Source organism: Monodelphis domestica, chromosome 5 (genome assembly GCF_027887165.1).
Source record: "Monodelphis domestica isolate mMonDom1 chromosome 5, mMonDom1.pri, whole genome shotgun sequence".
Taxonomy (NCBI): domain Eukaryota; kingdom Metazoa; phylum Chordata; class Mammalia; order Didelphimorphia; family Didelphidae; genus Monodelphis; species Monodelphis domestica.
Window position 1 is genome coordinate 216162595 of NC_077231.1, and position 14795 is coordinate 216177389.

The window sequence follows — 14795 nt, forward strand, 5'->3', positions numbered from 1 at the left end:
ACTTCTCCTTGTTCAAATCATAGATATAGAACGAAGATTTGTTCTGATCTTAGTCTTCTTTCAGGATTCTCTGCTCTCTGTATTTATGTCTGCTACTAATACAGGTACGTGATTTTGAATAAGCTCCCATAATTTGAGATATGAAATAAATTGTATTGGATCTAGAAAAAATTGAACGGTAGGGAAATAAGTTTCATTATAAATGAAAAATACAACTTTCTCCCTTACCTTCCACCCACATATGCATACACATTATCCTAACTCTCTTTCATCCTCTGTCTACGGCTGGTATCAATTATCTCTATGGTTCCTTAAGTTGTCCTTGTTCCATGGAGTCAGAGATGTCAGCATCTTGAGTTCTTCACAGCATCTTGAGCCCTTTGGGAGCTAAACAAGTTCATCCTCATTTGGTAAAAATCACACCCACAATGTAATCATACACTGGAGTTGTTCTCTATCAAAGAGTGACAGAAAGAATGTGAGAGTATAGGTAAGTATATGGCCATAATCATTTAGGTCTCATGGCTGATGCATCTTGTCAGCCACCTTCTGGGTTGGAAATAATTAATGTTAACTCGTGAAAACTGCGTTAGAAACAACTCTGATCCTAATGACCTCATTCTGGTAGCTGGTCTCAGTCTCAGTAAAATATCCCTATGTGTTAACAGATTAAAAGAACTTACCAAAAATCACATTTGTGATGACATAAGTTGATGCCTTACCACAATAGAGAGAACTGAATTTGTGACAGTTATTGAAGACATTTAAAAATAAACATAATATAATGTAGGATGCGATGTGTACAGGAACAAGAGAAAGTATAGGAATGTTTTCCTCAATGGGGAACACAAAGCAAAGGGACTTACTGAATTGTTTCATCTTCTCTCAAAGCAGTGAAACCCTCCAAAGAAGGTAAAGGATGTTGTTTTGCCTTACTCTATCCTATCTCACAGCATGATAAAGTGTTACTTCTTTGTTGTTTTCTCCAATGTAGGGTTTCTGAATCCGCTCTGCCCGAGGATAGAATAAATGGGAGTAGGGGTGCTATTCCATAATATGTTCCTCCATGTGGAAAATGTCTTTGTGGAATTTTTGTGGAAAATTTGTGGGGAATGCTTCATTGCTTTTGTTGATATACATTTTCTGGTATCTTTTCCTACCTGAGGAAGACTAAAAAACAAAGAACAACTAAATTAGTAACATTCACCTCTTTCTTTCTTTCTCCCTCCCCTTCTCTTTCCTATTCCTTCCCTTCTCCTTTCCTTCTCCCCAATCCCATCCCAACCTTGTCTTCTAGGAACCTTCTGCATCATTTCACTGTGCACCTGTGTGGCCGGGATCAACTTTGAGCTCTCACGCTATCCACGCTACCTGTATGTACTACCTGATGATATTAGCCATGGCTACGGATGGTCCATGTTCTGTGCGTGGGGAGGCCTGGGCCTCACGCTTATCTCGGGCTTCTTCTGCACCTTGGCCCCTTCTGTTCAACCTGTCCCCAGGACCAACTGCCCCAAAACCAGACCTGAAAATGGGACAGTGTGCTAAAACAAACAAACAAACCAACCCCCCGTATATATATATAAATATATATATATAAAATATACATATATAAAAAGAAACTAAAGCAAGATGGTGCCAGTGCCAAGAGAGCATTGAGTTGGCTCAGGCACCCATGTCTCCACAGAACTTAGTGTTGCTTCATCCTTTCTCACCAAGATGGGGGAAACTTTGTTGTCATATGGCTCTTCCATCAATTCTTAACTTATGGCTTCATGATTTTGGGAAGGTTGAGTGAATATACTCACTTGCAGTTGAATCATGCTTCCTGCTACCAGTAAGGATGGGTTGGTGAGCTGGGAAGGGACAGTGGCAAATGTGTGAAGCAGCACAGGAAGTAGGGAATACATGCCATCCATTGGACCAACAAGAGAAGAACCCACCGCCCACCAATATTAATGCAAAGAAACAAAACCCTTAGTTCACCTGTAGAATGTAACCAACTCTTCAAGGCCATTTTCAAAACCATCTCTTCTCCCAATGCTCCCGATCGTATTCCCCAACTGCCCCACCAGCTACACACAAGATTTTGAAGAGAAAATAAACTGGGATGGAAGTTTTCTCTTTGCTTGCCAAACTTTTGGATGAACAAAGGAAGGGGAGGGGAAAGGGGAAGAGACCAACAAGCCTGAGAGATATCTGCATCAATATGAGGACACTTCAGTGGCTGCTCAGACAACCCAGTCTTATCTTCCAGCTGCCTTACATCCAGGTCAAACAGAGGCTGCCCTGCCCCCACCCCCATCCTCTGGGCAGACAGGGGCCTTTGAGCAATGCTGTGATACATGTGTGTGGATAACTTTTTTTTTTTTGGATGGTTTTCTTTTTTTTTCTTTTTAAAACTGAAATATTATGGTATGACTGTTGTTTATCAATTGTGCTGATATCTTGGCCCAGGCACAGGGGCATGGAAAATGTAGGTGAGAAGGTGAACTTGTGTGGGTGCCAATTCTGCAACTGGGGGTTATTGGAATTGGGGGGGATGTGAGAGTGTGTGTATGTGCATGTGTGTGTATATGTATTACTGAGGTGTTATCAATTGATTTCAGCTTTTCTATTATTTTTAAAACAGCTCAAAATTCCAGATGGCAGAATCAAGAGAACCATTCAGATAAGGAATCCTGTGGTTCTGCACATTATTGGGGACTCTGTGGGAGTAGTCCTCTTAATTTTGGAAGTTCAAGACACAGCTGGGCAAAAAGCCATTACAGAATAAGAAAAGGGAACAAAGATTGGGAGGAAGAAAGAATGGGGCTCTTGGTTGATATATGCTACATAAAACCTTTCTACTATTCCCCATCAATGGTAACTCCTGTTTCATTGGGTATCTCCTCCCTTCTGTATCAGTTCACTCTCTGAAAAGATGAAAGATAGATTATGTGTGGAGAAAGAATCCATTTTCCATGGGCTCAAGTTTGTATGATATTGTAAATCAACCCAGAACTTCTTACTCTTCCCATCTTTCCCTCTCTTTCCCTCCCCTTCTCCCTGCTCTTCTTCCTTTTCTTTCTAAACTTCAAGGTCGTGAATCCCAGAGTATCTGTCTTAGTTGCTGACACCCAAGTGGAAGAATGATAAATCCACCAAAGAATCTTGGGATTGATTTGAGCAAAGAGGCACTGAGGTAGCTAGAGGAACCAGACAGTGAGCAAAGCAGGCATGAAACTATGGGATTAGGAGTCTGCCCAAGAAATTAAGAAAGGAGCACTTACCAGAGTCCACTATGTATGGAGTGCTACAAGCTATGCAATTGGACATCTGTGAGATAAAGGAGAGAATCCCTGAGATGGGGTTGCTACGTAGGAAGGATGAAGTAAATAGCAAACCTGTGTAAATGTAATGTTTTGCTAAATTAATAACCTGTGGATCACTTGCCAACCAATAAGCCTCTCCTCTATCCACTTATATTCCCTTCTTCACCTTTTCTTCACTTCCTGACTCTTCACCTAATCCACTCTCCCTCTACCTACTAAGTCACCCATCCTCTCAACTCTCTCAAAACATGCTACTTTTTTGAGCGTGGTTGTGTGTATGAAGTTATCTGTGTGGTATCCTGGTGTGCATTTCTCTGTGGGGATATACCCTGGATATATGTACCTATGTATGTGGAGTGTACATGTGTGTATGTATGTAGCTGGGTGCAGGTGAGAATGTGTCAATGTCAGGGCTTCTCAAAATTAGGTTCATAGAAATAGAGCTGGAAGGAACCCCAGAAATCATCTATTCCAACCCCCTCATTTTATAGATGAGGAAACTGAGGCCCAGCAGGGTTAAATAACTTGGGACAAATGTTGTCATATATAAAGGGGATCTTTGTGGCTATAGGAATATGGGGGGGGATGGGGAGAGGTGTCTATGTATAATCATGACTGTTGTTAACGTATTACCAGGATAAGAATTATTTTTTAAATGGTGGATTTATTCTACAGGAAAGAGAAAGTTATCTGGAAAACCTGCAGTTTTTAGGATTATAGAGAAATGAAATGATTTTTTTTTAAACTTTGAAGAGTATGATTTCCTCCTAAGGGGAAAGGCATAAATGCCTCTTTGGGCATGAGGAGGAGTGCACAGAAGTATCTCAGATTGAGAGCCATTTTGCCTTCATTCCCCTCTTGGGGAAGAAATGTTGTTCTGAGGTAGAGGTGGGCAAATGGCCATATCCACATGTATGCTTGGAAGCCTTCCTTTGGGGAAGGGGGTTTGCCTGTGCCTAAAGAGTTTCTGAAGCCAAACTCCAATTCCTTGAGTAAATGGAAAATTTCCAGATAGTGGCAACTTGGTACAGGTAATTCATTGCATTTTTTAAAAATTCATTAAATCTTTGGTTTCTGACCCCAAGAAATACCATTGGTTTTTTTCTTTCTTATTTATTTTATAATACTGTTAAGAGGTTTTCTGCTTTATCCAAATGCTTTCTGGAGGCTGGTGGAAGCCTGGGGCTTTGGAATAAATTTTGAAACTCTTAGCCCTCAGCTTTAGACTTTTCAAGACCTGAATGCTTCTCAAATGTATTATGGGCCCCTAGTGACCAGGAAACCAGTCTCTTCTGGACAGTTTCTCTCCACCTGTGCAGTCCTTGATAGACAAGGCTGCCTCTGACTTCAGTCGTTGTCTTTTCCAGTATGGTGATGGAGTTGCCCTGATGCATTCAGAGTCTTTCTTACCTGAAATTGCTTGTTAAAGCACACACACAGCTGGTGAGGATTAGGAGAAAAGTCTGTTGTCACAGATCAGAGCAAGTGTATCTGGCCTACAGGAGGATTAAATGACCAGACTCTAGTCACCTGAATTAAACACAACAGAGGTTGTAAGGACAATCTCAAACCTAGTCAGATTAGTTTGTATTTTGATTGACATCTTGGGACCAGAATCTCTTTCCTCTAAATCCCTAGCCTAAGACCCCAGTTTCCCAGAGAGATTTGGGGTCAGTAGCCTCTCCTAAATCTCCCCAGGGAGAGTCCCCAGATCCTTTACAGTTGTGTGACACTGAATGAAGAAAGAAGAAGTACATATAGATTTACCATGAGATGCTGGCACAGTGTAGGGATTGCTTTATCTCCTGTTTCTTTCCTTCCTAGAAGTTTTCTGACACTTATATTACCATATAAGAGGATTGAGGAACTATCTGGACTATTTTTGACCCTTTTTCTTCCTTATTTTCTCTTTTTTCCTAGTTTTGGTAGGAAAAAGTTCTCTTTCCAGTTTATTTCCCTGTGCTTCATAATTCCCAGAAACATCAGTCAGGAATCATTTATTGAGCCCTCCTTAAGAAGGCCAAAGAAGCCAATTCATTCCTTTAGAAACAATGAGGTAATTCTATTTCTTGCCTTCCCCAAGACCACTCTATTTTTAAAGGGAAATGCTCTATCAGAAATAAAATGGACCTCTCTCCTGTCCAACTTTTCCATATCTCCAATTCACCTGACAAGTGTTACTATTTCAGTTCATTGAATATCAACATTGAATATCAACAAGGTAGTTACCACACAGGGGCTTTCATGGGATATCATACTTATTTAGGGAACCTAGTCCCAGCGGAAACCCCCTACTACTACCACCCCAGCTACCTACATTCTCATGTATCCTCAGAGCCATTTTCTGGGGTGCCATTAATTACCAAACTGTTACATATGCCCCTGAAATGGGATTATTGAAAATTAAAACTAATTCTTCCTTTGCCAGGCATTTCATCAGCAACAAAATAAACTCTGTGTCATTTGAACCTACTCATTCCTACATAGTGGGAGATGCTATCCAAAAAAAGTTTGTCTTTACTTTGCTAATCATCAGTTGTTTTGAGAGGTCACTCTCAGATGCAAGCTCATGCCCTTTTTATTAAGCATATGCAGATACAATCCAGAGATCTACACCTAAAAGCCCAATACACAGCAATTCTGATTTAGGGAAAGCCCAAGATGTTTAATCCTCAGGTGGGGTACCATTAAGTTAAATCCAGATTGGTAGAATAAATTGCTTCTCAAAAATTGTTAGATTTACCTTCTCTTCCCACAAATAGGTTGTTCAGTAATTAGAAGATTTTCAGGACTCTTAGGGGAAAAGAGTAAGTGGAAGTCACATGGGTCATCCTCTTGTAAAATGTTTGATATACTTCTTAGTTTGTTTTGGAAGCCAAGGTTTAAGATCTCAGTGGTCATACAGTAGGCTTCACCATCAAAGACTGGTAATGAAACTGAGAAGAGGTTATGATACAGATTGAAATAATTGATTCATACCTTCCATGCTCAACCCTCACCCCCACCCCCTATCAGCAAATGGAATGCTTCTTTCTCTTTCAGGCAGTATGGGGGATATGATTATAAAATAAGATGTATAATTTTTAAACAAATAGACCAGAAATTCAAATCCCTTTGAACCCAGGTCTTCTAATTCCAATACTCTTTCCCCCTTCATACTTCCTCTCCACCAGGAATAAATATATCAAATATGTTTTGAAAGGGAGAACACTCATTTCAAATACACATATTTTAGTATGTTTGCTTTAAAATATGACCATACTTTGTCCCCATGGAATAATATTTCTGCTCCTAACAATTGCATTACCTCCCTCCCTCCCCCTTTCACCCCCCAAAAGTTCTTGGGAAAGTCTTTCTACATCCAAGAATCTATAGGATGTTAGTTCTCCAGAAGGTGTCTGATGGTCTCCTGAATGTCATGCATAAGGGAAGATGGAGTAGGCACTGGAGAAGAAAGACAATGGACAAAAAGGAGCAATGAAAAGGTTAGAAGAAGCCAAGAACAAGAAGAAAAGAGCATTCTTTCATTTCAGGATTTTTTTTTTCCAAATGTGGCATGTCAGAGATGTTTCATGTTTGTCCCCAAAAGAGTCACTTTGAATACCTAACTCTAGACAAAGCACACAGATGGTTAGGGGATGCTGGCTATTTTTATTCAGCTTTGTCTGGAATGAACAACCCAGAGATCTGGAAAAAAATCTATTTGCTGTAAAGGTACATAGCAGCAACAGCAACAGTAGCAGAAGCAGCAGCCAGAAAGTGTGTGAAATCTAAGGAGATTTAGTAATGAGAACCACCTCTTTAGAAAATGATCAGTTCACCACCTCAGGAATGGACTTGTAGAAACTACATAAAGGTTCCTAGCCTTGGATGATTTTCCCTATTTATGAGTACCCTAAACTTCAATGGGTAGAATAACCTGAGAAATGCAGTCCGTTAAGCTATTACCAATTATTTATACCTTGATGTAAAGGAATTTGAGCAGATTTTGATATGACTCAAAGCAAGGTGATAGCAGTCCTATGTTAGATAGGAACCTTAAATTGCAGAAAGGCAAAAGGAGGCAAGCTTGCTTTACAGTTTTGTCTAGGTAGGGCTGGCCATGTTTTATTTTCCAGCAGGAGCACATAACATATCCTTACCTAGAAACATGATCAAGAAGAATAAACCATAGAATTACCTTATAGGAGAACTCTATGAGTAGACTAGTAGAATTATAGAACATCAAGTCTAGAAGACACCTTAGAGATCGTTTAGCCCAACTCTAATTTTACAAAAGAGCAAAACAGTCCCAGAAATGTGAAGGGACACATTCAAGGTCACTCTTATTCAAGGTTCACAGAAGAATCTACCCTAGATGTATCTCTCCACTTTTAGCTCAGTGTTCTTGCCACTACCCTATAATGCCTTCCTGGATACCCTGAATAACCTATAAGACTGTTCTGTGACATCATCACTTAAGAGATGATCACTATGATGGTGCCATGTTAACCTCCCTACTAGATAGATGATTTCTGCAGATTGCTTTTTACAGATATCACCTCTAACTTCTTAGTTTTTAAAAACTTTCCCCCAGTAATAGTTATGATTTGTACTGATCTTCTCTGGGCTGTAAAATTAGAGGACTGAACTAAATGATCTCTAAGGTCTTTCCTGACCCTAAATTCCTGTGATACTATGATCACTCAATGTCTCTGACTGTGCCAATATTATACATCTAGGGTTAAGTCCAAGTTAAGAATGAATTTTATAATTATAAAATAGTTGAATAGAAGAAAGCTCACTGGTCCATACAACAATGAAATCCACTGTAAAACAGTGTAGCATTTTATGGGGAGAAAGAGCCCCACAATTGGAATCAGAAAACTTGGGTTCAGATCTTATCTCTTTTGCTTATTTTTTCTGTATGACCTTAGGTAGGTCATTTCCTTTCTCTGAGCTTCAGTTTTCTTATCTGTAAAATGAGAGTTGAAAGAGATCAAACTGATCCTATCAGTTATAGAACCTATGATACATTTCTTTCCTATAATTTTGGCATCATTACCATAATGCTCTAATCATATGAGCAAGTTGAACCTAGACAAATGATAACTGAGACACTAAAAGTTTTATTATGTGGCCATTGACACAGCTGGAAGAAAGCTTGGTGAACCCTTTTTTCTGTTTTTTGGGCTTTTTTGTGGACTTTTTTGGTGGTACCTCAATCTAATTATAGATGGAAGGCCACTGAGGCCAGAGTTAAGCCACAGAGGAAATATACATTTGAACTTTGGCCAGCTTACTTTCCCCTTTCTATCTTTAAGCTTCCTTATCTATAAAATAGAGATAAAATTCCGCTTCAGCTCATAGTATCACCAGGATGACAGAGAAGAAAAAATGAGAGTAAAGCACTTGCAAATACAAAGTGTCGTTCCAATGATACCTTGTTCCATTTGTCTTGAGACAGGAATATCCAATGTCATCACTCTTCCCCTCTAGTTATTGCAAAGCCCTACTAAATCCCTTTGATTTCAATGATCTTGGGAACTGCCAGAAGAGGAAACTCGCTGAAAATTAAGGCCAGCACCTTCTTTACAAATTTTGTTAGAGTTGCTTGAGGGCATTGAGAAGATAAGTGATTTGCCTACTGTCACACAGTCCCTGTTTGTCAGCAGGGGTCCTTGAACCTAGCTCTTCAAGGTTTTGAGATTGGGTCCCTATCCCATTTAATATGCTGTCTCTCTCCAAGTATATACATATATATAATACAAACATTTACAAGGGACTTTGAAGTGTCCCTTCTTTGCAGCTACCCCCTTCAGTAAAACTGTACCTAATACTCTGGGCAGAGGAGAATCTATTCTATTTTAAGAGAATCTCTAGAGAAGGAGATTCCATAACCTTCTGTCACCCCTTCCAGCCCTGCCAATCCTGCATAGGTCAACTTGAGTCATTTTCCTCTTATTTGTCCCTAGAGATGGCTGAATAGAGCTGACCATATGGGGAAATTAGCATATATGAGCTAGAACAATTAGCTTTTAACAGAGAGCCAGTGTCCATTCTGTACTTACTTCCCATCCATTCAACCCTTCCCAGTTTGCTGCACATGAGAGAAAAAAAAAACAATGTTCAAGAAAATTTTACTTAATTCCTATTTCATCTTTAAGAGAAGATATGTTTCAGGGAGTTATACACTTCTTTCTGAGCTGAAATGGAGACTCCCAGCAGGTGGGCTTGTCTGATGTGGAGAATTACATCTTTGAGAAGATGGGATCCTCATGGGGAGTCCACAGCAGCTTTTGGGAAAATGTATTCACTATGGTAAATTCAGAGTGTAGCTACCTTCAAAAAACTAAACAGAATACTGGCATCCTTCAAAAATATGGGTCTCTGACTTTTTTCTTTATAGCAGCATTAGAGGCTGGAATAATGGGATCATGTGGAGGATGCCTAGGTTGTAAAACAACTGAAAATGGGGAACCTACTCCCCTCCTGAGAGGAGAGTTTTTCAGTATGAATAACTAAGATCTGGGCTTGAATAGGAATTAAACTCAGGGTCTCAAAAAAACATCCTACTATCTCTTTGGCAGACACTGACCTTTCAGCTAAGCTATTTCATTCTAAATGAGTGGGTGATTCATCTTGAGATGCTCTGTGCTTCCTTCTACTCTCTTTCTCCTTCCAATTAAACCTTTCCTTCTCCTTTAGACGTCAATTGTAGACCCTTTCTGGCCTATGTGTTTCATTTTCTGAATGTATGTTTTCATGTGAGTGTGTTGGTGTGTTTCATGTAAAGAGAAGAGCTTTCATTAATTCATCTTCATACTGCTTCTTGCCCCTGTCTACAGTGTGACTATTTTACTGTCCAAGATATCTGTTAAAAAATGTGCAACAAAAAATTAACTAGAAATTGAAAAAAAAACAGAAAAAGAAAAAATAGAGTAAGGAAGTAGAGAATTGGCAAAATGTAAAGATAACCTTTAACTTTCTGGAAAAGTGTGAAGACTACCTGGAAATCATGTTACTGGTTTCTTCTTTTTTCTTTCCCTACCTCATTTTGGTTAAAGGGAGGGTGAAATAATTCATCCCAATGTCATCAAAGTCGTGGGGTTATAGACTTACAGAGACCTTGGAGCTCATGTAATTCAAATTCTTCATTTTGTAGATTTGGAAACTAAGCCCCCCAGGAAGTAAAAACCCCATTGGTGGAAAAGCCAGGACTAAAACCCAGGTCTTCAGGCCAAGGCTTTTTCCACTAAACCACAACGCCTTTCTATTTCTCTTCTGGCTACTTTTCAAGAAGCTATGAAATTGTCCCCAGAGGTTCTCATTTCAAAGTAAAACACATTTTCCAAATGGCAAAACCTACAGAAATTGGCAAGATAAGGTTTAGCACAGTAGACTAGAAATTAAGTTTTGGGGATTCCATCCATAGCTTTGTCATGTATTGGCTCAGGGGCCTTGGATGAGTTACTTTACTTCACCATTCCTCAGTTTCCCTCTCTGCCCCACAGACTTCCAGGGCACCTTGAAATATAAGTACGTAGTATAGTCTAGTTTTGCTACCCACTATGCTGCTCTTCCTAGGTGAGACGCCACCAGCCTTTGCCAATATTTCCTCTTGGCGCTGAGCTTAATTCAGAGTGTTACCCTTGCTTCTATCTTACTTCCTTGTCCTATCTCCCTAGCCAGTAACTTCAAGCTAACAGCCCGTTTATACTCTAGGTCCAAAGTCTTTTATCTACCTTTTCATTCTCAGATGTCTTTCCCCACCCACTTTGGTCTTTCCCAAAGATACATTTCTATCCCCAGAGAAAGAGAGAGCTCAGTGGTTTAAATAAAATTTACTGAGAAGCTCAGTAAATAATGTTAACCAAAAAAGAATGCATGCTCATCAAAAGGGGTTTGGGATGAGGACAGATAGCTTCATCAGCAACTATTTGGGTTGAGGTGGGGAGGCATGAAATAGAAGAGGGAGCCCTTTAAAAGGGTATTAGTTTGGGGGTAGAGGGAGGCACTGCTGGAAAAGAAGTAATCGGATTAGGGAAGGGCCTCCACCTTGCTTGATCCAGCATCTAGCAGTGGCAGAGGGGAAAAGATGGTCAAAGGGGTGACCTGTTAGGCACCAATAAATGTGGAGGTTGAGGAGGAGACAAGTATTAAGCTGGCAGTGTCCAACCCCAAGACTGAAGAGAAGACTAGTGGCCCTGGAGTGGGAGCATACAACTAAATTGGCAAGTGACCCAAACTTCTCCACCCTCAAACTCTCCTTCACAATCTTTTGCTTTAAAGACATTCAGTATCAGTGAGTCCTCAGCGAACAGATTATGGATGCTCCTGAGACTCAGTTCATACTTTCTTTTCGGACTGATGGGTATTCTCACCCTAGCTGAGTCACTCTGTTTCCTTCACAGCTGGCCAAGGAAGGAGATAAACATGAACTTAGATTTAGGAGTGACGTGTGGGCCAGCACCACATAAGTCTTCAGCAGTGGCTGAAATTTCAGGCAGGCTTCCCATCTCAGCCAGCAGACTGGGCATGGCGCTAGTTCCCATTGCAAGCAGGGAGGACAGTGATGAGACCTCACTTTCTTCCCTCCTTCTGAATGACAGCCAGAAGCCACTTCCCTCAGCCATCCCCAAGACTCTAAAGGCCAAAGGGTGTTTTCTTAACCAGAGTAGCATCACTCACTCTTCTTTCCCAAATTTGTGTCCTGTTACTTATGGGGAAATGAGCCTCCCCTTGAGCAAACACTGAAAATCTGGCCATCAAACTCTGCTGCCATCATCTCAACCAACAATGTCAAAGCTGAAGCTGTTAATGTAGTCCTTGATTTCCCCCGATCTGTTAAGCTCAGGACTTTTGCCTTAAATCCAAATGGTAAAAGGAGATGGTTAGGGATGAGTGGTGATTATTAACAATTTGTGTCTCCTGGGTTCTGACAACAGCTTTGCAGCTATTATCTATATGCTACATATTTACACTGGGCTTCAGGCTCCTGTCAACTATCTCCCCACTATGCATGGAGACCCTCTTTCTGAAGGGAAACTCCAATGTTCAGGGAAAAGATGAGCAGGGGGTCAGCAGACCAAGGATGGGGAAATAAAATAAAATAACTGCATGGGTGTACCCATGGCATTTCAAAGAAGCAGTTTGAGAAGGTACAATTTAAAATATAGCATTCTACACCTTGTATTTCAGATAGGAAGAAAATGAGTGGGTTTGGTATTTTTTATACATAGTCATGAGACTGAAGCTATAACTGGCAAAACACTCAAACACCTGGAATATTTATAGCCCACCAGAATATTGCTCAGCCAATACAAAATTACTTACCTTTCCTTTTATTTGCATAGTGCTTTCTGATTGGGTAGATGAGGAGTGGTGTGTCCTGCAGGATCCCAACATCTCTGCTATCCTTAGAGATAGCAAATTCCTGTGGTTATTGGTGCTAAAATAAGATTAAATATTATGTTAATTTGTTCTGATATGATGTGAATAAATGTGTTGTTTAATCTTACCAAGAATGCAACATCTTATCAGATCTATTGTACTGTCTGTTCCTTCTCGTAATTAATTACAGGAAAGATGATCAGAACCAGATTTTAAATTATTGTGATATTCTGAAAAGTAAATTTAACAGGGAAGTGGGAGGGGGGAAATGCAAAGGGAAATTGTCAGGTTCCTGCGACTTTGAAAGGACTGAGGAAGAAGAGAGCATTTTGGGACTTCACCGAAAAACTGACTGCATCTTGCAATTTTCTTTTTCAATTGGCAGAAATATTGTATTTTCATCGACTGAAGAAAAAAAGTGTCTGGTAATTAATTAAATGACTTGTTCATGGAAAAATAAAAATAAATAATCTGTCAGTTGTGGAATGTAAACTGATTAAACAATTAAATAAAAGAAGATTACGTTGTGTGTTTTAAGAGGATGTGTCTGCTTGTGTGGGGGAAAGATTCAGGATGGAGAGGCAGAATGCATTCACTAGGGGTTGGTAGAAGGAAAATAAGGAAACCCAATGTTGATTTTCTCCTCTTACAAAAAGCTAACAGCAGAAAGAAAAAATGTACTTTATTAAATCTATGGTTACTTCACTGAAGCTCTGCCTTTTTGCTATTTACCTAGGCTCTCCCTGCCAGATTTAACTTTCTCCCTCACCTCACCCCCATCTACATACTCTTTTCCCACTTGACAGATCAAATATCCTTTCATCTATCTTCTCAGTTGCTCTTTTGAGAATATTTGTCTATGAGTCTCTTGGTGGATATGCATTTATGTCCAGTATATGCTTAAGTCTTTGGGAGGGTGTAGCAGGGGGATGTAACAGGGAAAGGGGTAAACATGGCAAAGGGTAACCCATAGTTTTTAGCTAGAGAAACATCATATCCCTGAGGGAAAGAGGGGAAAGGGGAGGTAGGGAAGAAAGGAAGGGAGTGTGTCTTTGTGTATGAGTGGTATTCCAATGGAAGAATGATGCACTAATGAAAAGGTACATGACTATATCTATTCAAGGTTTCTCAGTTTCTAAGAAAGCCACATATAAAGCCTCTTCGGCCTCTAAATCTATGATCCTAATGGGTATCTGTCATCATCATCATAATAGATATAATGCATGACTTTCTAGATGTCATGGCATTCGAGAATGGCCGAGATCTGGTGCCTGCCTCCTAACAGCTTGTTGTCCAGTACATCTATAAAAGAACTTAGAAATCCTACTGTAGACAACTGTTGATTAGGAAATGGCAAACCTAATTATGAAGAACTAATACATATTTAAATCAGCATACCCTGGGAGAAGGAAGGCTGACCAATGGTATTGTTCAGTTGTGTTTGACTCTTTATTTCTTGGCAAAGGTACTGGAGCTATTTGCCATTTCCTTCTCCAGCCCATTTTATAATGAAGAAACGGAGGTAAGAAGGATTAAGTAAGAGGCTCACAACTAGTAAATATCTGAGGCTGAATTGGAACATAGGTCTTCCTGATTCCAAACCTATCCATTGCACTACTTAGATGCCCTAGGCTGACCAATACCTATGATAAAAAGAAGATAATGGGACAAATTAGAGAGCTGAGTAAGGATCTCTAAGAATGTCCTATAAGTTACAGAACTTAGCATCTAAGCTTTCTCCTTAGTGGATGAAAGATGATCTGACTTTCCCATTGCCTCTCCCATAGAGCACCTCCATTGAGGTCAGCTGCCAGGATCTCTGGGGATGGTTCCAGGAAGAGGCCAGCATCACCCCAGCTGGAGGTAAAACTCTGGAAGATAAATATAGCAGATCCCATTTCCTTTTTCCCTTGGAGTCAGTGAGCAAGCCTTAACTTCTGTGATGAATCACAGTCTGCTGCACAGAATTGTGTATACCTGCTTCATACCTAATGCCCCTTAGAGAATTTTGCTGTGGGATTGTTTAAATGATGGAACAAAGGAAGTTCAGATAGCTCTTGAATTTTTTAACCCCCTACCCACTTTCAAATAGGGTAAGAGGAGGGACTT

At 40.1% G+C, this 14795-nt stretch overlaps 1 protein-coding gene across 1 annotated transcript in view; it reads left to right on the forward strand.

Annotated features, from left to right (window-relative positions):
- The window catches only part of TMEM178B (transmembrane protein 178B), a 478364-nt gene extending 465141 nt beyond the window's left edge, over window positions 1–13223 (forward strand). Inside the window, exon 4 of the mRNA XM_001368015.4 lies at window positions 1298–13223. Coding sequence (XP_001368052.1) covers window positions 1298–1548 — 251 coding nt within the window. The 3' untranslated portion in view covers window positions 1549–13223. The remainder of the gene's footprint in view (window positions 1–1297) is intronic.
- The last annotated feature ends 1572 nt before the right edge of the window (window positions 13224–14795 follow it).